Raw genomic sequence first — 24,441 nt, 5'->3', positions numbered from 1 at the left:
AACTGAGCTACACAGGGTGGCTATCGTCCTGAAAAGGACAATACGCGATCATAGCAGAGAACACAGCTCTTCAGGAACCTCGGCCGTACTGTAGTATACCGAAGTATAGCAATACAGCACCCTACCGCCCTAATAAGGGCAGCACCGAGGCTTACCTCAATAACAAGACAGGACTCTTAGTGAGGTAAAACAGGAACTCTCTATTTGGGAACACAGGGGTATTTAAGCAGTACAAGGGATTGAGTTACGTCCAATAGACACACAAGGGAATTGCGTCCAATAGACACAAGGGAATTACATCCTGCCCTCCTTTGCATTTGACTGAGTATTAGCACTCAGCCCAGTAGGGGGTCTCTACTGTAGTCTGTGTAAGGAGGGAGGGGGCAGGACATGTGGCACCTGGACAGGGTAGCAAACAAGGGGAACAAAAGCACACACCATAATTACAACATATACTGGGAAATGCAGGTATCACAAACAATAACTATTACAGACGGTACCGATTAACCCGGGGGCCGTCACAACCACCACTTCAGGGCCCTATCTTTTGGCTTTTCCTCAGCACCTATGGGTTTACCAAGCCTCTGCTTTGCAGGAAGGAATTTTTATTATCCTTTATCTATATGACCTGTTCCTTAAGGCAGATTCCAAAGAAAGATTGCAGAAACATTTTGCAATAGTCATAAGCTCCCTACAATGGCATGGCTGAATAATAAATTATGCCAAGTCCCACAAGAGAAATTCAATTTTTGGGAATGTGTATCAATTCCTCAAGCATGAAAACATGTAATATTTGAAAGCAATGACCTAGCAAATCAGGCAACCTCCAAACCACCTATATGAATGCCCAGAGTTCATAGTATAGGGATTAGAGAAGCAGAGCATTAGTTGGCTAGATAGGTCAGTGGCTGTTTCAGGACTTTGCACATTTGTATTTTCCCACAGGACCTTTCCTTGGCGGTTTCTGAATGCAGTGGCTGCTAGCTCCTGGGTTCAGGACTGTATCAAGCCGTGACCTGCAAATGCCACTGGCAGGCTAACCCGCTAACATACTAATTCTGGCATGGCTATTGCCAATGCAAGTGTTTCACAGAAGTGCTAAACCTACCCGACACTTGAAAGTTGTGTTAGTCCACAAAACCTGTTATCTCATAGTATTTATTTACACAAAACAGCAGAAATAGTTTCAGGATATAGTTTATTTTTTTTTTATGGTGCATTTACAAAATAAGAAAGCAAACGCACAAAAATGTTAGATTTCAAATGTGTTTAATATTAGTAATAAACCCTTTCAACAGTCTGTCCACAAAACACATGAAAATAACATTTGTATATAAAAAAAACAAAAAAAACCTAATGATCGAAATCACTCAAGTGCTCATACTTTATTGAACACCTCGTGATAAGTTACAGTTTGAAAACATGTTTAAATGCATACGTCATAATTAAACATTTGTGGAACACAGTGACCATCTGTTCAAGGCATATTCTAAAGCAACGACCCAGCAAGTGATTTCATTATCGCAGATCAGGCAACCTGCAAACCTTTTATACCATCAGCTTTATGCATTTGCCACTCATATGAAAGATACACAAGAAACAAATAAAAACACACAAACAGGTTTACATGGTATATCTGAAAGCCTGGATATTTTGTCTTGCTTCGTACTGGCATCCATCCCTGTCCTTGCCAACAGGGTAGTAATGTCCAGTGGTTTACAGAGGCACAGATTTCACCCTGCCACTAGAGAGAAGGATGCGGGGGTTGTAGAGCTCATTACAATGTGATGTCTGGCCCCATCTCCACCTCGTAAAATCACAGGGTTTTGCAATTAATCATTTATGAAAACCTTCCAAAACACAGATCTCATCTTTAAACAAACAAGAAGATTGTGCTGTATTCTGTTGGAAGAAAATCCTACATACTGCTGCCCATTACTCACATGGAAGGAACAAACTTAGATGGTCTACTCCAAGATGATGAATCAGCATCCAACAGGAGAGGGAGCAAAGAAATACATGGCAAGCAGTATGAAGTAAACAATGACCAGGGCAGTGCCTACAAGAAGCAAAAGGTAGCACAGTTAGACTTCCGGTTACAATGCAGTGGCCCAGACAGACATTAAACTGGCCCTCATCCACACTATGGCAACTCTAAAGCAATTCGGGGGCAAAGTACAGAATTCAGAACAAGCAGAAGTAGTATTGCTTCCCTCCTTATGAAAGTATTGGATCATCCTACTGCCGTTTCACTCATGTGCATATTGTGTTGGCAGTGTCTTAAATGGACTCTGTCATAACATAGCACCATCTGAACAGGTTCTCTAGAGTGTTTTGCGCTCTCATAATGCATTACAGCAGCACTGGTGAAGGGACAATTGCTAGTACATAACAGACAACTCTTGACAGAACGGGCAAGGTTTGTTATCAATCATGTTCTACATCAACATATAGATCTATATGTATGTTTTCAAACTTAAAGCTAAAAAATGCTCAGATTTAATGTAAGGATGATTTACTTTACTAAAAGCCTGGCGGTTTTTCCACTTGTCTACTAAAGTGGTAGAGGGTAATGCAAAATGAGAATTTAAATATGCCGTACATGGGATGGGCATAAGAGTATACTGTATGGAAGATGAGACCAAGGACTGATTAAAATCAGAATCATAACAGGGAAAAAAAAGCCAAGTTACATGGGCTGAATGGTTCTTATCCATGTTTATTATTGAAGTCTCACTGTAAATATGATTAATGTATGTATCCTATTATACTGAAAAAGCACTCTAGGTTCTCCGGCAGGAGGCCTTACCTTGGAAGTAGTCACACTTTCCGTCCATGAAGATGTAGTTCATTAGGATCACACTAAACATGCTTGCCCACAGGTGGAGGTCACTGAATATCAAAGTGAATCCTGTGGGCTAGAGGAAAGGAAAACAAAAAAAATATATGAAAGCTTTCCTTTGGGACTAAGAAAGAAACCCTAAGAAAGGAACAGGTTCCTTGCAATTAGGACATCCGCAAGGGAATAATCCAATAAATAAAATTAGATCAGTTCCAACAATACATACAAGAATAAATGCCAGATGAAAAATCTTACATTAAATACGTACTCAATTACCCATGAATTTATTTGTACTTTTCTTTATATACAATGCAGAATTTTCTGTTGCTTAGCCTGTCCAATGTAAGAGTGAGCTGTGGGACCAATGTCCCACGGCTCGCATACGTGTCAGTTCTTGCCAATTCTATAGCTTCCTAGTATCTGTTATGTAAGATGAGATAAATCTCGCATTGGCCAGGATTTTTGCATAGCCCAGTTTGAGCCAAGGAACTCAATTGGAGATTTGTGAAGGTGATCAAGTCAGAATGAACTCTTTGTTGGGCCATTGAGGACAGGAATATAACACCACTGACATGGAAGATGAACAGATTTATATAAAGCTGTATATGCTGTGGGTTGCATGCATCAGCAGACAGACAAGCGTACTTACGTAGAACACAGAAAACAGGACCAGGATGGGTATCTGAAGCATACACACTTGTACTGCAATGCAGCTTCCAATTTCTATACTGAAGAAACAAAAAAGGCTGAAATGGCTTAGTCTGAAAACCATAAAAAGTCAAATAATTTTGATATATTTAATATTCAAACAGAATGCTACATGATTGTTGTTAACATTTTCTCCTATTTTTCTCTATCTTGTTGCGATCTGAGTGGAAATTTTACACCAGCTAGATAACAGATGTGATCTTGCTCTACAAAAGCATCTTGAAAGATACGATCTCTACAACCCGTTTTTTTATAACTACATTTTTAAGGTTCCTATTGCATGTGCTTTTAGTTTACACATTTAATTTAGTGAAGAGATCTGTGCCTTAATGTTGCGTAAACCAAACATTTAAATATACCATGGCAAACATTCCCTTCTGACACCAGTTATAATCAAACCACAATCAATGAAGGGCCAGAGGTAGACTGCCACTGAGCTTATAAAACCCACACCAGGGCTGAGCGCTCACTCATTAGAAATGGGTCCTCACATGCACACTAAAGGAAACGGCATGGATTCACTGCTGGAAAGGGAGAAAGCGCCCTTCAGATATGGGATTCAAGTCCATTACCCGATTGCCATGAGTGAGTGAGTGAACGTACACACACACACACACACACAGACAGACTTCTTCCTGTCACCTATCCATTTGCTTTACTAGTTTGAATCAGTTTGTAGGCCATTGAATTTCTTCAATATGTTAGCAGTGGATTTTTCAATATTGACGTCACAACTAGTGGGAATTGCGTTTTTGCAATTGACACAAAGCAGACTGACTATACATTACTCCAGTCACCTTATAAGCACCTCTGCTTGAAGACTTTGTATAGGTACTACTTTCCCTCAGAACGTTACAATTACACAAGATTTACCTTGTCCAAGGGTTATGGTCATAGAAGTCAGGAAATAAATGATCATGCCTTTGTAATACATATGATATTTAACATTGAATTATTACATTTACCGAGGAATTAGGTGATTATTTTGCTGTATACCAGTCTGCACTCATCTCAAGTGATACCAGTTTTGTTTATATAGTGTTCAAATGCACACAGAGTGGGAGAAAAGGCAGTCCGACGACACCACTCAATGTCAAAAGTCTCATGCCATTACTACTTACCTTAAGCTTAAATTGTTGAGGAGAGCAAACTGGATCCCATTGATAATCTCTGGGAGCTCTGGGATCAATGCAAGAACAGTCACTCCAATGAAATACTGCATCAAAGAAGGAAAGGCTGTATAAGATCTCATACATGATGTAGACAGAGAATAATAGATAAGGACTGTCTGCTCTTTAAAGAAAGCTAGCAAAAGATTTTTTAATGCTCAGTGAAGAGAAAGTTGTCTCACTTGTAAGGTACACAGCATATGTGTATGCTGTGCTGGAAAATGCACTTACTTGAGACACAGTGGCTCCAGACAGAATTGGGCTGATGTGTTCTGTGGCCAGATCTGCACAAGCAGACATTAGTAGGGTAGAGCCAATCAGTACGACCATTGCTCGCCATCGAGACCAGTGAACCACAGCATCATGGTGATGGCCGGGAACTATGGGGTAAAAAACAAGAACAAGCCAAACTTCCCTTGTTATCAGTGAAAACGTTTGTTTTCACTGAAGAGCAAACATGCCGTAGGGACCTCCTTCTCCTCTGTAGACGATCACTGGTGCAACACTACATTACTGGTTCTGACAATCTGTACCTGTGGAATACTACTAAACTATATAAGGTTCTACTGCATATATGCAGGTGGGCAATAAAGGCTCTATAAAACAGGTTATCAAGCAAAAGCAGGTCCCCTGTACTACACCGCTTAGAACTGTGTGATTACCCGAATCCACACTTATTTGAAAGTTATTTGAATTATTCAGTTCAGTTACCAGCTGAAAACCTAAACCAAATTTAGGGTTCTATACCTGCCTGCCGAGGACTAGCCCCCATGTGAGTAACAAGACCTTGGGTGCTACATATACAGTTTTATTAATTTATACAGAAATACCACTGTTAAAGCAACAGGTTAGCTTAGTTTCTTGTGCAGCTCTCCCACCCTTGTAACACATTGTCTCCTAAGCCTGGAAGTGTCTTCACCTCACATTCATGCGCCAGAGTTTTGCTGTCAAAGAGGGAGCTGAGTAGTGAACTTAGTCTGTCTGGGGCAAGTGGGAAGGATCAGCTCACTGGTAAGTGAACAAGGTAAAAATAAAGATACAGATTATCTTGATTTTTACCTTATGCTGCAAGGTGTTATTGACCTGCTGGTTTCTGCCTGCGAACCTTTAGCAGAGACACACAAGCTGCTGCAGTACATTTTCCTGCCTATAATAATATATATGCTCGATGTGCCGACAGCAGAGGTTGTTTACGCGCATCGACGCACCCGGTGAACACCTGCACGATGCGCTTAGACAATCTCCCGTGCCGGCACCAGAAGTTGTCTACGCGTATTGCGTAGGTGTCTCCTGCCGGCCCCGCAAGACACACGGGAGTCTGCTTTGGTAAGTCGTGGAGGGGGGCACAGTGGCAGCGTATCTCGGGGGGGGGGATGAGGGCAGAGTGGCAGTATATATCGGGTGGAGGGCAGAATCGCAGTATATATCGGGTGGAGGGCAGAGTGGCAGCATATCTCGGGGGGGGATGAGGGCAGAGTGGCAGTATATATAGGGTGGAGGGCAGAGTGGCAGCATATCTCAGGGGGGGGAATGAGGGCAGAGTGGCAGTATATATAGGGTAGAGGGCAGAGTGGCAGCATATCTCGGGGGGGGGGCAGAGTGGCAGCATATCTATTCTACTTTTTATTTTATACTACGAAAATTTTTTCCTTAGAAAAGCACCTAACTTTTAGGGTGCGGCCTATATTTGGGTGCGACCTATAACCGAGCCAATACGGTATGTACACTTTTTAAGGAGATTTATTTTGCGGTTTGGATTTCAGTTCCACATTTAGGTAAAATGATACTCGCTCTGCATATCCCTTTTGTGGCGGCATTTTCACATTCATAAACTAAACAAAAAACAACCACCAGTATGTGTAAATGCAGTAAAGTGTTCTTCTGATAGTGTCTGTCAACGTTGCGAGTTGTATTCATGTGTGTGTCTGCCTCTGAGTGCCGTGTTCCTATACATGGTGTGAGTGCTGTGAAATGCAAGTACTGTTTTGATCTTGTGTCTGGGTTGTGCTCATATGGGAGTAATGCTAGTTGTGTTCGTGTGTGTGTGTGTGTGTGTGTGTGTGTGTGTGTGTGTGTGTGTGTGTGTTCTTGTATTTGCCCATTTCTGATTTTTGTGACAGCTGTGAGTTGTTTGAGAGGTCATTATTTTATTTGTTTTATAAATCTGTAAGCCCACCCACACCCAAGACTTTGAAAGGTATAACCATTTATTTCTCACATTCTGTAGTAAATGGGATTTTGAATGATAGTTTTAGATTTAACTTTGGTCTCTTTTGGTCTCAAAAGTTGGGTGCGAGACACAAAGGGCCCTTTTTGTATTACTGCCCCAAGACCCAAAGCTCCTTAATCTGGCTTTGCTGGTTAGTTATAGGGGAAGGGGTGCTGAAGAAATGCTGCACCCAGGCCCACTAACCCTAAGCATGCTCTTAAAAGGTGTTCTTATGAGAGGATCATAAGATGGGGCAATGGGGCCCAGGCTTTAGCTCTTCACCAGGCTCGAGATTTGATTGAGGTCCTAGCTGCCCGGTCAGTCACGTGATAAATACCAACATCGAGAGAACCATCCACAATTTTTATAAGATCTTCCGTGTACTTACCATGACAGTCACTGATGTGAATATCGTATATGTGAGAGTGGGTCTTAAGGGTGAAGATGAGCCCTATAATATATGCAGCAGGCAGAAGGAGCGACACTGTGTACACCAATGGCCTGCAACAATAAGAGAAAGCAAATCAAGCGTCATATCTAAGGGTGTTTTGTATGGTTCACATGTTACATGTCACAGTCAGGGCCGGCCTTAAGGGTGTGCGACCGCACAGGGCGCCATGGTAGCAGGGGCGCCTGCCCAGGACTTAACTTAAAACATCGTTTTTTTTTTTTAAATTTAACATCATTCATGTTAAATAAAGTTTAAAAAAAAACAAAAAACGATGCTTTAATCTAAGTCCTGGGCAGGGGCGCCGAGTGGTTGCTCGTGAAGTTCTCAGCAACCGCTCAGCGCTCCTTACTCTCCGTGACTCAGTCGCGGTGCCGGCATCTCATGTTGAGCGCCGGCACCGCGGCAGAGCGAGAAGACGGATGCCTCCCGCTCTCACCGCAGGACTCCGGCAACAAGGTAAGTGTGTGGGGGGGTATAGTTTGAAGGGGCAGGGGGGGTGTAGTTTGAAGGGGCAGGGGGGGTAGTTTGAAGGGGCAGAGGGGAGGGGTAGTTTGAGGGGTTTGCACAGGATCATGAATTTCAGATTTTTGTTTGCCGGCACGGGAGGTTGTCTAAGCGTATTGTGCAGACGTTCACCGGCAGTGGCGATGAGCGTAAACGGCCTCCGCTGCCGGCACCAGAAGTCGAATACGCGTTATGCGTAGATGTCCCCAGATGGCCCCGCAAGACCCCGTGGAATCTGTCCGGTAAGTCTGGCGGGGGAGGGGCAGAATTTATTTTCTTAAAGAAAAAAAAAAAAAACAAAAAAAAAAAAAAAACCACCTAACTTTTAGGGTGCGGCCTATATTCGAGCCATATATACGGTATATAATTATTTATTATACACAGTGCAGCCATTAACAAAGCCATGTACAAGGAATTTACCGATTGAAAGCAAAATACTCACTTAACATCATTGTAGAAGGCAGTGCTGTTGCTTCCCATCTGAAATAAAATGATAGACACCGTTCGGTCATTACCTAAATTAAAAAGGATTGTATTCTTTATTTACACCAGGTTATCATATATTCTATAAAATTAAATCCTGTATATAGGGAGAAGCCATGTTTTAAAAAGTACACCTTATGATGTTGTAGATTTTCTGGTGTGCTTGGGATCATTGTCCTGTTGCATGACCCAATTGCGGGCAAGCTTTAGCAGCCGTGCTGCCATGTTCTTGGGGAGAATAGGCGTTCTCTTGTCAACACTTCCAAACAAACCAATCTTGTTCAGTCTTGTTTTCCTAATTGTAGTATACTGTAATTGTCATGAAGTTTAACATTTAACATAATGTGGCCTGTAGAGCGAGGGGTTTTATTTAGTTTTTTTGTTTTGTTTTCTTACACAATTTCTCTGAGCATTGCATAGTCTTGGGGTGAATTTGCTGGGAAGATTGGCAACTGTATTGAATGTTTTCAACTTTTGAATAATCTTTCTCACTGTAGAATGATGGACTTTACATTTTTTGTAAATGGCCTTATAACCCTTCCCAGATTGATGGGCAGAAACAATTGCTTCTAAGATCATTGATGACTTTTCTCCTTGGCATTGTGTTAAAAACACACCTGAATGCTCCAGACCAGCAAACTGCTAAAGCGTCGGGTATTATAGGAGGTGGTCCCGCTTGCCGATGACCCATTAATCAAGAGCATTTGGTTAGCAGCACCAGTCTGCTACTTAGCATCTTAATTACTATGGAAGCAGTAAGGGTGTACTTCGTTTTCCATACATGGCTTCTCCATTTTGGCTTTATTTTTCTTGAATAACTCATGACACTCTATTATGTCATGTGTCATTCATCATCCATAAAATCCAAAGACTGTGTACTTTTTCACACAACTGTATAATGAGATAAGTCTGAGATTCACAAGTTTAGTAGTAGTTTGGCGTCTTGTTATTCGTGAATCCGGTGTGATGAGAATCAGATTCTCAATGTGTAGCTTCAATATTTGTTAAACAGAGAATGCTTTGCAGAAACCAGTCAGCCTCACAATTCACATGCTCTGATAGTTCCAATTAAAAACAATTTCAAAAGATGTACTATAAATTACTAATGGGCTATAATTATTATATACTATATATACTATATATATATACTATATATTATATACTATAATTATATATACTATTCATTAATGAATGTTGCCTGTATCATATTATCTATATATATATATATATATATATATATATATATATATATATATAGATAATATGATACAGGCAACATTCATTAATGAATAGTCCACTCAGAATTCTAAGGTGAGATACTAAAGGAGCTATCAATGTATGTTGCCAAGATATCTTTTGTTAGACCACAAAATTGGTGAAAATACCCAAGGTGACAACTCTGATTTCACCCAAGAATTCAAAATTTAACAAGCAGTTAAAAGAGAATTAATGTTAGGTACACTTTTCCTGCATGCATAAGTCACCAGTGCTAAGATGTACAGTCCATTTTACTCACATACAATGTAAATTACCTTTATAGTGTCCCATAAGTACATGTTACACAGCTGTATACACAATTATGTTGAGTGTTAAACCTAAAAACGTGTCCAGGACAAACCTTGGGCGGTAGGAATCCAAAAAGCCCATGTACAATGGTATACTGTTCTCTACAGATAATACCTTTCTGACTTCTGACCTAAATGTGAAATACATTTGCCCACCTCTGAAAGAACAAATGTGCCACACTCTCAATACAGAAACACAAAAAGAAGAACAGTGTTTCCTAGAAAATCAGTGCAAACAAAACATTCACAAGACGAGAAACCTATTAAAACAAATCACCAGACAGACCTCTTCCAAGTCAAATAGCTCTATCATGATTTCTAGTGAATAAAACCACTTACCACATCAGTTTGGCAGTTCTGGCAAATATATCTCTCTGAGACATTATGGCCGAAGTTCATACACTCTCCACAGATCATTTTCCCATATACTTTGGAGAACAATGTAGGAGCAAAAACACCTGATGGATGGATCATGTAAATGTTACAGCAATGGATCTGTTTTATCAATAACTGAAGTATACATAAATAAAGGTTAACCTATCAAGCACTTTCAAGCTAAATTAACAAGACAAAGAGGGAATACATTTGGAGCTCCTCTTTGATTAGCCAAGCTACTAATCCACAGCAAAATAATTTCCTGATAGGAAAATGAAAGGGTCAGCTTTGTGAAATGGGAAAGACAAAAACATGCTACCAAATAGAAAAGAGTTATTGCAGGCACATAACCTGCTATTAGAAAATGTAGAATGCAATCTACCATTTACAAGGGCTACTGGGGCATATTTCTGTTTGTTTTTTTAATAAACCTAAAACATAATACATATAAATGTAAACCTGGATGACATTTAGATATATTAAACAAATGCAGTACAATAAAATAAAAATAATAAAAGTTAAGATTATTTTTTCACTTTTGATGTTTCAAGAAGTGAAGTAAAGATATGTTTACTATTCTGATTTCATCCAGTGGTCAAGATCAATGAAAGACCATACACCAAAAGAAAACAAATTCAGGTATCAGCCTCATTTAAATTTTTGCTTGCTTCATTCATCTAAATGCAAAAGGTTAACGGACATCAAATGGATTACTTAATCCTTAGTCTTTTTTTTTCTAATGAAATAATCTTTATTTTAATCTACAGATCCACCGTATAATGGTATACATTACAATTATATAGTAAATTGGGATGACAAATATAAGGATTTTAAGATAGAACTATTTACATGAGAATGAATTCACATAATGTGTCCAAGAACTAAAGGAACATACATTCATCATATGCAAACTTACAGCGCAACATAGTCATTGTGATGCCATCACAGGTCATCTGCGAATATCCTAAGAATCAAGAATGTGTGGAGGATAGTATCCCATTGGGAGATATACATTGATTTATAATAAATTTGTCCACTTTTACTTTTTTTCGATACATTACAAATTTAGACCGATGCATAGAAAAAAAAAAAATGTATCCGTGTCTGCTTGATATTTGATTAACTATTTAGGATATTGAGGGAATAGTGGCTGGCTATGGAGATCTTGAATGCTGCGAGAATATTCACAGCCAGGGCAGACTAAAACCATTTCCCGGTAATTCATTAAAAATACAGTTATTTCCCTTTCAAAAACAGAACTAAATATATTTACAAATCTAGTTTATAGGATGTATATGCTGACATTCATCGATGTCGTACATAGTGCCCTTCACTCTATTACAATCGCCAACATAAATTAGAGGAAGAATGACAAAACCTATGCATATGGGACCGTATCCATGTAGGACTTTATGAAAACTATCTTCCTAGTTGTTAAATCATGAGTTAAGCCATGTATCAACCTAAAGAGTTTACCTAAATCATTCTCTCATTTTTCAAATGTCAAAGTAGTATTTACACCAAGGTTGATTGCAGTAAAGACATACGTTTGGATATAAGTTTTAATATCCAGGGGACCTGGATCCTCCTGGCATTTCTGGAGGCAGAGTGGCACATAGGGGGTCAAGAGGCATATCATGGAACACAGTGGCATATAGGGGATATGAGGCATTTCTGGGACAGAGTGGCAAGCCTGGGAGCAGATGTGCATAACTGGAGGGGCAGGTTGGTTAAATAAAAGGAAATTAAAACAAAATCTTTCTCAATCATAGCTTTTATTTAAAAAAAAAAAAAAAGATAGTTTACATGAATTAACATTTACTGGTAAAACTTTTTTCCTATAGGGTCGTCTTATATTCAGGCTCTCTTTTTTTCCACTAAATTAATATTCAGATTTGGGGGGGGGGTCATCCTATAATTGAGCAAATACGGTATATAGGCGTTTTTGGTCGCTTCCCTCCAAGGTAGGACAACATTAAGACTGGGGAGGGGGGGAGAGAAAGTGAACAAGAATGAGAGTGTAAGTGAGGGCGAATGTACCTGAATTAAAAATGCCCCTGCACATGGTAACATTGTGTAACTTTTAAAGGACAAGGTAACCTAAGCTAGCTTGTCTAATATCTCTTCTCAATATACTTACACTCTGCTTCGATCTCCTTGAGCCCCGCACACGTATAGAACTTTATTCAACTTGGTCAGTTAAATGGAATAGTTCTAATGGACCACATTAATTTTCCCAAACCAAGGGCCTTTCAAAGCTTGGACCATATTAATTCAAACCTGCTTAACTCTGTATATTTGTATTCTCAAATCAGAAATTAAATACAAATAGTTAAGCCACCAAGTCTGCTATAGGTCAAACATAATTTTAATACCTAAATAATGTATTACTTTATTTGAGCAGTTAAATTGGTAGGATGTTCTAAGAGAGCTAAGATGACCCAGAGATACGTGAATATTACCTGGGTTTTGTTAAAATCAACTAATAACTTGAATTAAGTTCAAATTAACTAATAATAAAGTAGAGATTGTGTATTAGAATAGAAAGTGAAATCCATATCCAAAGGGATGGTGGGAATTCCAAATACCATGCAAGTGTTTTTTTTTTTTTTTAAATAAAATTTACAATTTTGGATCAATATTCTTCCGCTTTGAAAAAGACTTCGCTAAAGTGTCAACTATATAATTCAACTTGCATATAAGAAATATATCCCCCTTTCACATCAGCTTCACGGTACATATAATCAAATCCGAGTGTGCATAACGACGGCTACACCCCATTTCTTACCTTCAATGGCAAGTTATTTAATATTGGATATTTTCGATATCTCCAGTAGAGTGGTCCCTTAAGATCCAGATGAGTCTCCTGGACAAAGCAAACATGTATCCTGATGGGTAGCAACATATCGTATAGAGAAGCTCTTTTTTTGTGGAGAATTCAGCCCCTGTGTATTAATCGTAGCCTATTTTATCTTCATGGATATTTATAACTATCCTCATGTTTCTCCAAATACTACTACATATCAACAATGATCCATATCAACGACCCATGATGGCATACACAATCCACAACACGCACAAACTATCCATATTTGAGAATATTACAAAGATAGATCTGCCAGGAATCAACCAGAGCTAAACCAGGTGTCAGTTCTGCCAGGGACCAGCGAAATAAAAAGCAAAAAAAATTAAATTCACCAAAGTGAAAGAAAATCCTGGTGCTACTTAAATATATTGGACAAATGCAGTACATAATAAAGCACACAATTTAAACAATGATAAAAGTGAGTTAAGAGGGTTTTTTTCCTTTAATGTTTCATGAAGTGAAAGTAAAGAGATGTTCACTATTCTGATTTCATCCAGTACTCAAGATTGATGAATGCACCGAATGGAAACAAATCCATGTATTAGACTCATTTAAATTAAAGTTTTTGTTGACTTCATCTAAACGCAAAAGGCCAATGATCACCAAACTGATTACTTTATTCCTTATCGTCATTTTTTCCCTACTATAGACCCACTCAACACCAAAAGAGGTTTCTGCTATTCAGGAATATCATTTAGCACTCAATGCTTATGGCCAACTAAAAAGGTGCCTTGATCTCACTTGGCATTGGCCTATAACTTTTACCTACCCTTCACATACAAGCTGTATTGAGTATATTCTTACCTCCCACAGATATGAAGAGCAGTGCAGAACCTACTCCAGCTGACCTGCTGTTAAACCTCTGCTCCTGGTGTTTGATTCCACCAATGACCATGCACAAGCCCTACAAGAAAAACACTGCTACGATCTCATACAAATATGTAGTCATGGACTTTTGCAACTATAATAGCATTCGAAAGCAGAGCAACTGAATATGCTTAAAAAGGGCATTTCAAAATTCATTGTAACTATTATGGATGCTTGCATCTAAAAGTATATTTAACAGCTCAAGTTAGATCAGAATAAGCATCTCAAAAAATGGTACATTATGGTGAGATACCGTAAGCAGATGCAGGGCCACGCAAGAAATGCAAGAACAGTTATTACCCTCTGTGGACACTGGTCGGCACAGCTCTTTCACCAAGCCATACAGATCATGTTAGAGCAATGATAGCCTTGCAGGCATTAGCCTCATTTATAAAAGGGATGGACAGGGCTAGGAAGCTAGTTACCATGAGTAACGAGGATTCTACTGCTTAAAGCACAATCTGCGGAGCAGATGACTTGGGGACAAGGACTGGGATATAAAAATAATGACTTACTGGAACAAAGAGGACACACCCCAGTAAAGTGCCCGTGAGGGCCGACTTCACTACTTCTTCGTAGCACTTGTTCTCCTCCCGAGCTCCTTTTATTAATGCTGTGATATAAAAGGTGAGCTCGATGATGGAACCAAAGGTAGCATTTACCACAGCACCTAAAGCAAAGTTACTCTGAGCTGAAATACTGCCAAAGTCAGCAAAGTTGCAGAGGAAAGAGAGAAAGACAAATCAGTTAAACTACATAACAGCAACTTTACTACAAAAGTATCGTTATTGGAGAGACGGGCAAGTATACATTGTGTCATCGTGACACCAGGTAGTGCGTCTGGATATTTAATTTGAGTCATTTACTAAAGGTTTCAAATGGCTTTGCTGCAGATCTTATAAAAAGGTATCTATAACCATTGCTAGTAAAGTGGCTCTAGTGACTGATCATCTAAAATTTGCTTGCAAAAAAATGCATAAATCTAAATTCTTGGTTCAGATGGTCCTTGTGGTTTCACCTGTAGTAGGACCATCATGCTATTCTGCTAGATTGCTCACGTGTGTTTATGGAAAGGGACCAAGCATTTCTTTATTACCTCAGCCATATAGAAAGACTAGGCACAACTAATTCATTGAAGATAGTTATAAACTAGCATTATGAACTTGTGCATGTGAAGTACTCCTTCTTCCACCACCACCACACAAAAAAATGCCAATACTATACAACTTCCACATCCATCTAAAGGACAGGAGGAAGGTTTTACACGCCCCGTGAGCAGGGGCATTTGGCAACAGTCTGCACACGTCTGAAGCGTGCAATATATACCATTAAGGTATATTAACCGATATTTCTAGAGGGCAACAAAGTCCTCGAGCCTGTAAGACTTACCTTGCAATCGCCATACCAATATAGTATGACAGAGGCATTATGGAGAGCAGAGATAGTGTGAACTTCACAGGAGAGCTTGTGTAATGGTTGTGGTCGTCTGCATATCCCAGGGCCAGTGACACAATGACCAACACTATTAGATCTAAGTGGTATGAGGCTAAGGATGAGTTCTTCACTTAAGTAAATAATCATGTTTTAGCTTTAAACGAGGGGAAAGCACAGAAAATACATTTCTTAATAAATGGGGTAAGAGAAGCACTTCAAAAATAAAACAATATATATCTATAAAGAAAAATAAATTATCAGATCTAAGACAATAATGCAGGGAGGGGGGAAAAATACCTGCCATACATTTCTTAAAGCTACCAGCATTTACTTTTTGCACACAGAGAAAACTGAAAAACCTCTGATCTGGGACATCATTTTCATGATAGAGGAACACATAAAAGCCATTTATAACTGGTAACTAGTTCCTACTATGTAAAAGGGAAATGAGAAGTACATGCCAACCAGATTACACTGAATGTAAAATGAAAAGGATACTGACAGCAAACACATTGAGCCCATCCACCGTGTACTTGTAGTAATAAAGGTTTACGGCATGATAGCAGCATAGAACAACCTCCGCCTCATAGGTCTCTTCCATCTAACACAATGCAGATAAAGTTATAGATGTTAATAGCAGATAATGCCACACCACACACAAAGCTATTATATTCCACATAATGCTGCGGTTCAGAAGTAAAGATCACAAAAGGCCAACCTTGCTTGCGCTACGTAGGTGAACATGTTCAGGAGGCATCAGCAATACTTTGGACATAGTTCTGGCATTCATCTTGGAGATGGGGATGAAGAAAACCAGGATCCATGAGATAAGGCAGACTAGTCCGTGGGCTATGGCAAGCAAGGGAAATCCCAGCATAAGCCAGATGTAAGTGCTAATTCGCCACTGGAAGAAAGATGGAGGCAAAGAAGGTTACAAAGTAAGCCTGCATGAACTACTCACTATATATATATATATATTGGTTAGCTAGATTACCTATTGTTTTAGTAAAGAAAGATACCCGCAACCATCAGTAGCATCATTTGTTACTAACATAAGTCATAAAATTTGCCATTAATTACAAAAAAAAAAGTGGCCAGGAAGGATAACATTGTTTAAAGGGAATACAGCACCATTATTTCTGATAATTCCTTATTGCATTGTTTAATCTAAGCAACAAAAAGTCACACTGTATTTCAATTATTGATCTACCTGCTACTATTTTTCCCTTCTATCAAGCAAAGTTACAAGAGGCAAAACCTGTCAAGGGCCCTGCTCACTGGAGCTTACAATCTAAAGAGTTAAATCCATTCGCCTTCAAAACATGTCACTTATTGAGTGGTGAGGCAATGTGGTAGGGGTAAATAGGGTCTTACCCAGTAGGCAACCTCTGAGGGTTGGAAATCAGTATGGAGTCTCTCACATCCAATAAGGGGTGTTTTCTCCATTTCATCCACCTCTGGTATAGCTTCACATTTTGAGAATCGCACGCAGCACTTTTTGGTATGTATGATGCCACTCTTGCAAAATAAGACAGAAATTCAACAACATATGCCCGCTCTGCTCTGGAAGCCAAGAGTGGCAGACATGCAGAAGATAGTCGCTCATTTCAAGTAGTGAGGTCGCTTAACATTTTACTAAATAAGAAATATGTTAGTGGTCTTACAGTTATAGAACAAGATGTAGAGTGATATGTGATAAGTCTTATTAGAGGCCTTGACCGCTTGCAAAAAGGAAAATAAACATAAAACCTAACCCTAACCTTTAAGATCACTTTTCCAAATGGCCAAATGAAATACCCAGACAGCTTCCAGCAAAGAATTCCTGCAACAACGAGGAGGAGAACAATATTTTTATTGGGGGGCATAATACACAAAAGATAGTTCACTAATCTGTACATCCTAGCTTTTCAGCTACCTATACGTCCTACCTATTAATTCTATAAAATAGCTTAATGGGCATCGCAAACAATGGTTACACTGGTAGCGAAAGTCCCGATCTAGCACCTTCTTGAAATTATTTTTGTGTCTCAGTGTGTCTCATCAAGGTTCGTCTATTGTCAGATTTGCTTGCTTGGGATATGAAACAGACACCATCTATCAGAGCTTGCATGACTATGCTTTGCATGCATGATGTGCGCGAAGAAAAAAAAATTAATCTGCTCCACTAACCGTATAAAATCTACCAGAAAACATGAGACCAAAGACAACATTTGTCTTGTAAATATCTTTTCATGCCAACCATTGCTGTACCTGCCCACTGCTCTTAAATATTGGTTCAAGCTTCATTTTGGTTAGCAGCGAGACGCGTGAAGTTGCCAATGCTAGCCACACTCTAAGGGGGAACAGCTTTTACACTGAACAAAGACACGTATAGTGCTTACTGTACAAAATAATTTAGTGATGTCATACCTAGCAAGGCCATGCATAGACACATTATGTACTTAACAAGTATATGGAAAAATATTTTGCCACCCTGACTTACCATATGGAGCTCCCAGTATAGACAAGAACATAAGGACAGATACCAAGAAATACAGAAGGGCAACCCACCATCCAAAGGCTAGGAGATAAAGGACGTTCCCTATTGTTATACCAGACTCTATAGAGGGAGAAATAAAATCGTTAATATTTAAACTGGTAGGATAAGGGCAAAAGAGGTATCTGAAATGATTATGCATTATAACGTTTGCGCTTTTGTTGATGAGATACATGGTAAAACTGTTATATGTCATTAGAAATTGATCCCTACCAACTGTGCTTTTCACCACATTTAACTCGGAATACAGCTCCTTTACTATATCAGACCGATCTTCCCATGGCCGCTCTGTCACATGACTCTTCCATTTCTTGAAGCCAAACTGGTGAAAACACAAAAAGGTACTAATAATTACATTCCATTTATAGAGTCGCGCCAGATAATACTGATACTTTTACAATGGAGGGAAAGTGAAAGTTAATAACATGCACACATTAGGACATACTGGTATAGATGACAAATGTTGGCCTGAGCTTACAGACAATCCTTTGTGAAAAGAGACATGGACAGCCATACCCGACAACTGACTTAAAAGCAATTATCAACTTTGCAGTTTAACAGGTTTACAATACAATCATTTATAATGTGCTGCAAGATCCCAAATGTATGACGTTCAATTTGCTATGGCCAAAGGGCCGGCAGATGTTATCTCCTTTGAACATTACTAGTACTGTATTTTCATACAAAGCAATATATTTTTGTTACTGCACATTTGAGATACAATACAGAATACTGAATTGTCTTAATGGATAGAGATTACTAGTAGCACTGCTATCCTGAACAGCATTTGAGTAATGTTTAGTAAAGTCGCAGACAAATTTTTCTTGACAAGTCTTTGGATCCCAAGATGCACTGTAATGTCTGACAAACCACAAGCAGGAATCCCCATACATTTACTACTGGAGCCGTCATACTGCCAAGAAAATAGATTTAAACCCCCCAAAGATTTACTTTGTGGAAGACAGTACATCAAAAGAATATGATTGACGAGTTTGAGTATTCGGAGGATATAGAAGAGTGGTTGGAGTCTTGATAGGATGAACAGAGCTTCTGTGACAACTTGGATAGACAACTGGCTTGCCTTCTAGCATGAAGAAAAACACCGACTTAACTGTACATCAACACAAGGAAAGAATAAAATGCCAATTACCTTGTAATTGTTTGACAGTTTTAGTGCCTCTACTTCATTTTCAGCGGTGATAGTGGTTTTAACTAAGCAGACATCGCAAGGCTGAACTTCCCCAGAATGATGAGGACAGCAGCTTGGGGTAGATGATACCACTATAAAACAATACCACAATTTCACATTAAGATTTCTGAAAAATATTTTGGGGTAAAGCCTTTTTTGCACATGTAATCTGCGCAGAGACCTCTCTCTTTCTTTCTATACATGTATGGGGGCAGAAATTTGGGCATTTTTGCCTCATTCTTATGAATCCTGAACATGGCTTGGAGTTCACCTGGCAGATGTTACTTCCACAGAAACACACATTTAAAAAGGTGAAATACGAGAATAATCTCCATGCATCCAACATCTGAATTCGGCACGGCATCCAATTGAGGTGGTGTTTGGGGCAGTTCTTTCTTTTTATGGGTAAAGCCTATGCAACAGTTGCTGTCAGGGGAAATTTGAAGGAAATACTGTGATACTTTCCTGCCATTATCACCAAAATAATTTCAGCAGATTTAGAGAATCAGCAGTTGATCTGCATACCTTCTCTGGGCACAATAAAATAAACTACTTGTAACATTGCGGTAATTACCGTTAGCGTGAAATGTGTAGATTCTTTTTATCAACCTCTTTTTGCTCAGGAGCAGGAAGAACTAACACAAAGGTAAAGTGTCTCTTGTGGAAAATCATAATAGAGAAAATTGATATAGCACAAGAGAAAATGGAGTTGTTTGTCAAAGTTCACTATGCCAGAGAAATAAAAAACAGAACATCCGTTAGATCAGCAGCTAATCTAATAGTTTCTCCCTCTAGGTGCAAGCTTACCTGGCAAAAGCCTTGGCGTGAGCAAACTGTGTTGATGAGATCCAGAATGTGTGTCCCCAAAATCTGCTTGGATAGTTACACCACAGTGGCGGTCACAGAGGGATCCCCTTCTGTGGTGAATGTCAGGCCTGTGCTCAAATTCTCGAGGGAAATCTGGAGTATCGAGAGAGATATCAAGTGAAACGATTACCTCCGGTGTGTTAAATAAAAAAATAAAAATAAAAGAAGATTAGCGGAGTCTATTCAAGGTTTTCGGTAAAGGAGGGTTTTCAGTTAAATCACATTTCTTACAGTTTTACAATAGTATGTATTAAAATAAATAAAAACCTTCACACGTAAGACCAACAAGAAGCGTTATTGGTCAATTTGACTTTAAATATGAGAGATACTTCAAAAAGGTTATATAGAATTGGGAAAGAAGAATAGCAAGGCATCATGAATGGAGATTGGAACCTTCCCCATGATTAAAACTTAACCTTTATTTCTTTATTGAGTTAGGAGTTAGTTTAGATATTTACGGTAAGTTTTAATCTCGGGGAAGGGCCCCATCTCCAATTCTTACAGTTTTGGTGGAGGGGTAGGATGAATAGACTCATATAGAGTTTTGTGTATCATAAAACTCTCTCCTATCTCGCCATGGCATACTCTGGATAGACTATATATCATATATTCACACACTCCACACATATGTAGGTGTTGCACGACCATACCCCATCCCCATATCAGTAATTAAGCATGAATGTACCATTTTGGCAGCATTTCCTTGTAACTATGAACGGTAAAGTAAGGGTGTGCATGTGTCCATTTCTTGGACAAAGTTTGATGGGTTGCCCTCAGGGTGTAGCCAGGGGTATAGCTTTATAGTTAACAAAAACGGTTTTGTATTTTGTTTAGTTACATCTAAACTTTTGGGTCACTCTTCCCTGAATTTGGACAAATACCAGATGAATACGTTTCATGAAATACAATTTCACGTCTAGATCACAAGGTAGACAGTGACAATTCATTCATGCAGAAAAATGACGGCTTTTTATATTACAACAAGTCAAAAGCAACAGGCCAAAGCATTTAATCTATTGGTTCTGCAACAGATAGCCACATCACATGAAGAAGAACAAGCTCCATCATGCGCTCTTCCATATCTTCACACTATTCAGACAATAGAATCGAAATTAAATGATTAATGTATAATTAGACCACCTTCCGGAGCATTCCCTAACAAGATGCAGAGCAAACTGGTGATAACTATATATCAAGTCAAGTCGCATCCCTGAATTAAGGACACCCATACAAAATCTTTTAGGCAAGTTGTCCCACTTTGTTTGCGAAAACAAGTAGCAGGAACCTCAAGAACCTTCAAGATACAAAAAAAAACTAAATGGATAATCGGTAAAGAAAAAGCTCAGGGGGGTAAACGTGAAGATTACAAGCTATGACAAAAGGCAGCTTAAAAGCCACAGAACAGTCCAATGTTACTTGTTTCATTGGGCTGTTCTGTGGCTTTTAAGCTGTCCTATATTATGGTGACTTATAGGGTTTACAGTAACTTAATGATTTATACTGAGCCATTAAAATATTTATGTATCTATTATATAACGTCTGTTTCTCCGGAACACCATACATTAGAAAACCTTAAACTTTTTATTCTGAAGGTATACTAAATATGTGAAAAATGGAAGAACGCAAGGTTTTATTTAAAAAATGACACAATGTTGCAAAGTAAAGAACATGCAGAGTTTCAGACACTATGAAAACGCACTCATCCTAGTTGAAGATCCAGTTTTGCTACTGCAAATGAAACATTATGACTATGGTTTTCTGAATTCATAACAAACGTAATGAGCCCTTTGTTTAGTAAATAATAGGAGCGAAGTACCAGCGGAGGTAGTGGAGAAATCAGCAGACAAGCTGATGAATGATGAGGGCACCAGTACAAACGGCATTGTTTGAGCCAGAAGAATGTCACACAGTGTAGAAATGGGACGGTTTGGGTTATTATTATTATTTATGGTTTTATATAGCGCCATCAAATTCCGTAGCGATGTACAATGGTTAATGGAGAATAGTCACCACTACGACATTAACCTTCATTTAATTTACGGCTATTCTTTGTGTTCTGCTTTTAACTTGTTTATTGTTTTGGAAATATTTGGAATAAAAGCGTAGCTGAGATCTATTGCACAATTTGCATTATTTATGGTTTATTATACAGACAGGAGGCTGTTTAGAATGGGTTTCTCTCGGTGATGGCACCAACCAAATATTACTGTAGTATTACTTCCTATTTTAACAAGTCCATTTCCGCAGATAAAGCAGATGTGGTACCAACGTTTATACGATGGAAAAAAGAGAAACACCTACTCATCGACACTGATAACGATGCATATGTACAAGGAATAAGAAAAGCGAACCTATGTAGAAACTTAGGTGTTTTCTGATACATGTAAGGGGCCACCTCTTAATCGCTTCACACCCGGCGTGATTTATACCTGCGACACAAGATGCCACCCATTACGCTTCTGCTCCCAAGCCAGGCTGGAGGCTGCATCCAGCACTTTCAATGGAAGAGGTGGGCACCGGCACATATAGCAACGATACTGACTCCCAAGCAACCATTACATGCTATATACAATAAGAGTAAATTATATATTATACACACACATCTCATTGTAAAGCCATCACAAATGATAGAACATGAATCGATTACTAATCCTTTCACTTATCATACAAACCTCACAAAGTTAAATAACAGGAGTTTTAAGAGCAGCTAGAAAACATTCATACACGGAACGAGCTTAATGGATGCAATCAAATAACGCACAGCAACAGTTAATGGTAAAACGAATCAGACTGCACGTTTGGATGCTTAGGAAATGCATTTTGTTTATATTTTAATGAATAACTTTGCATTAGACTCATTTTATAGGTTGTGTTTGAGTCATATCCAAATCCGTACTTATATTAAGCACATGTTCATTTAATATATCCGTTTGGTCGAAAAGCTGCTCACTTTAATAAACAGGTGTATGCTTACCGAAAGCGTCATGCGTGTACCTCCTGCGCCGGGTATACTCCACATCCAGAGACATCTCAGCTACGAGACTTCTATTCCGTTAGCATCTCAATCCCAATTGCTTTTACCTTACACAAGCTGCCCGCCACATGACAGGGCTTTAAGACGATGTAGCAGGAGCACGCATGCGCAAAGCTAAACTGCGCGCTGCATGACGGGGGTTGTAGTTTTTTCCGTGCAGGTTTGCTGCATGTGTGGCGAAGACACCGCTAACTACCTTTGTAAGCGTTGTATTACTTTGATCAAGCTATAATGATGCTTTATGGAATATTATGACATGGAATACAACTAGTTTGCTTTTTATAGCACACGATGTGCCATTGTGTTTTTATGAAATCCCCTTAATTACTGTATATTATGTGCTTCCCCGTACAAATTAATTTACATTTCATTTTACATATAAATTAGTCCGCCCTTGCTTGTACTCTTTTCTTTGACAGTGACGCTTGACTGGGGCCTTCGATCCCTAAATAAGACGAAAAAATATATATTTCCCCTATAAAGAGCTATATAATAGTGATAAAGATTAAGAGTGACGTAGCTTCTGGCTGCTGTGGACATATTTCATAAGCTGTATACATTGTCCTCCAGGCCAGCATGGCTCTGGCAACAACTATTTCCCCATGGGCTAGTGACTAGTCCAAAATAATTCAAACAGCGGCGGCCCAGCCCGCTCACGGGTGCAGGAGCACAGTGGGGTCACGTAATGCGATGTTACGTGACCCCCCCCCCCCCGTAATATCTAGATGGGCCGTTACTGGATAGAGCAGATGGTACCTAGGTGCTGTGATTTACAAGATACATCGCAGTTTGTGAGCAGCTGACGGGAGAGGCTCTGGACAAGGTCATATTGTACAGATGTTAGGCAACGTGTGATGATAGAGTGAGGATGTTTTAATGCGGTTGTTCGCGCATTATCAGGAATGGGGGCACTTGGCTATATCCGCCCCCCAGGCCAAAATGGTCCAGCTCTCACCTGATTGTTGAGATGGCATAGCCATGCCTTTGCTTGCTTCAGTTGCTAGTGTTGCAAAACATTGTGTCCAGTGTCACTTTAGGTGAACTTGTATTGGATATCAGCTGCCTCTGCTTACTTCTTGATGATCCCAACCATGATTGCTGGGCTAACCATCTGAGACTCAGATCTAGATTTTCCAAGCATAACTATCAGCACCTGGCGACACCCTGTCACAGTCCTAGGTATATACACACATGAACACAGCCTCTTCTTCAAGATGCACTTCATTGATACAAAAACATGTGATTAAAAAATATATTAACCGAGCTTTTTTTAACAAAAAAAACCAAAACACTGGTTGGGGATTTGGTGCCAGAGATGGCTGGGTTGATCTAGTGTATGATA

At 39.2% G+C, this 24,441-nt stretch overlaps 1 protein-coding gene across 1 annotated transcript; it reads right to left on the bottom strand.

Annotated features, from left to right (window-relative positions):
* Positions 1 to 1,218: 1,218 nt before the first annotated feature.
* LOC128490587 (uncharacterized) lies at positions 1,219 to 23,138 on the bottom strand. The gene is made up of 20 exons (XM_053462535.1): positions 23,040 to 23,138; positions 20,006 to 20,158; positions 19,160 to 19,290; positions 18,223 to 18,331; positions 17,956 to 18,072; positions 17,234 to 17,295; positions 16,848 to 16,991; positions 16,192 to 16,377; positions 15,972 to 16,074; positions 15,429 to 15,570; positions 14,555 to 14,738; positions 13,977 to 14,076; positions 10,271 to 10,389; positions 8,326 to 8,363; positions 7,317 to 7,429; positions 4,951 to 5,099; positions 4,672 to 4,766; positions 3,492 to 3,570; positions 2,810 to 2,918; positions 1,219 to 2,059 (listed from the first exon to the last, which is right to left on the bottom strand). The coding sequence occupies exons 1-20, from the start codon at positions 23,092 to 23,094 to the stop codon at positions 1,986 to 1,988; spliced, it is 2,262 nt and encodes a 753-aa protein (XP_053318510.1). The 5' UTR covers positions 23,095 to 23,138; the 3' UTR covers positions 1,219 to 1,985.
* Positions 23,139 to 24,441: the final 1,303 nt, after the last annotated feature.

Source organism: Spea bombifrons, chromosome 4, assembly GCF_027358695.1.
Source record: "Spea bombifrons isolate aSpeBom1 chromosome 4, aSpeBom1.2.pri, whole genome shotgun sequence".
Lineage (NCBI taxonomy): Eukaryota > Metazoa > Chordata > Amphibia > Anura > Pelobatidae > Spea > Spea bombifrons.
Note: the sequence above shows the minus strand (reverse complement) of the source record. Positions and strands in the feature narration are given on the sequence as shown.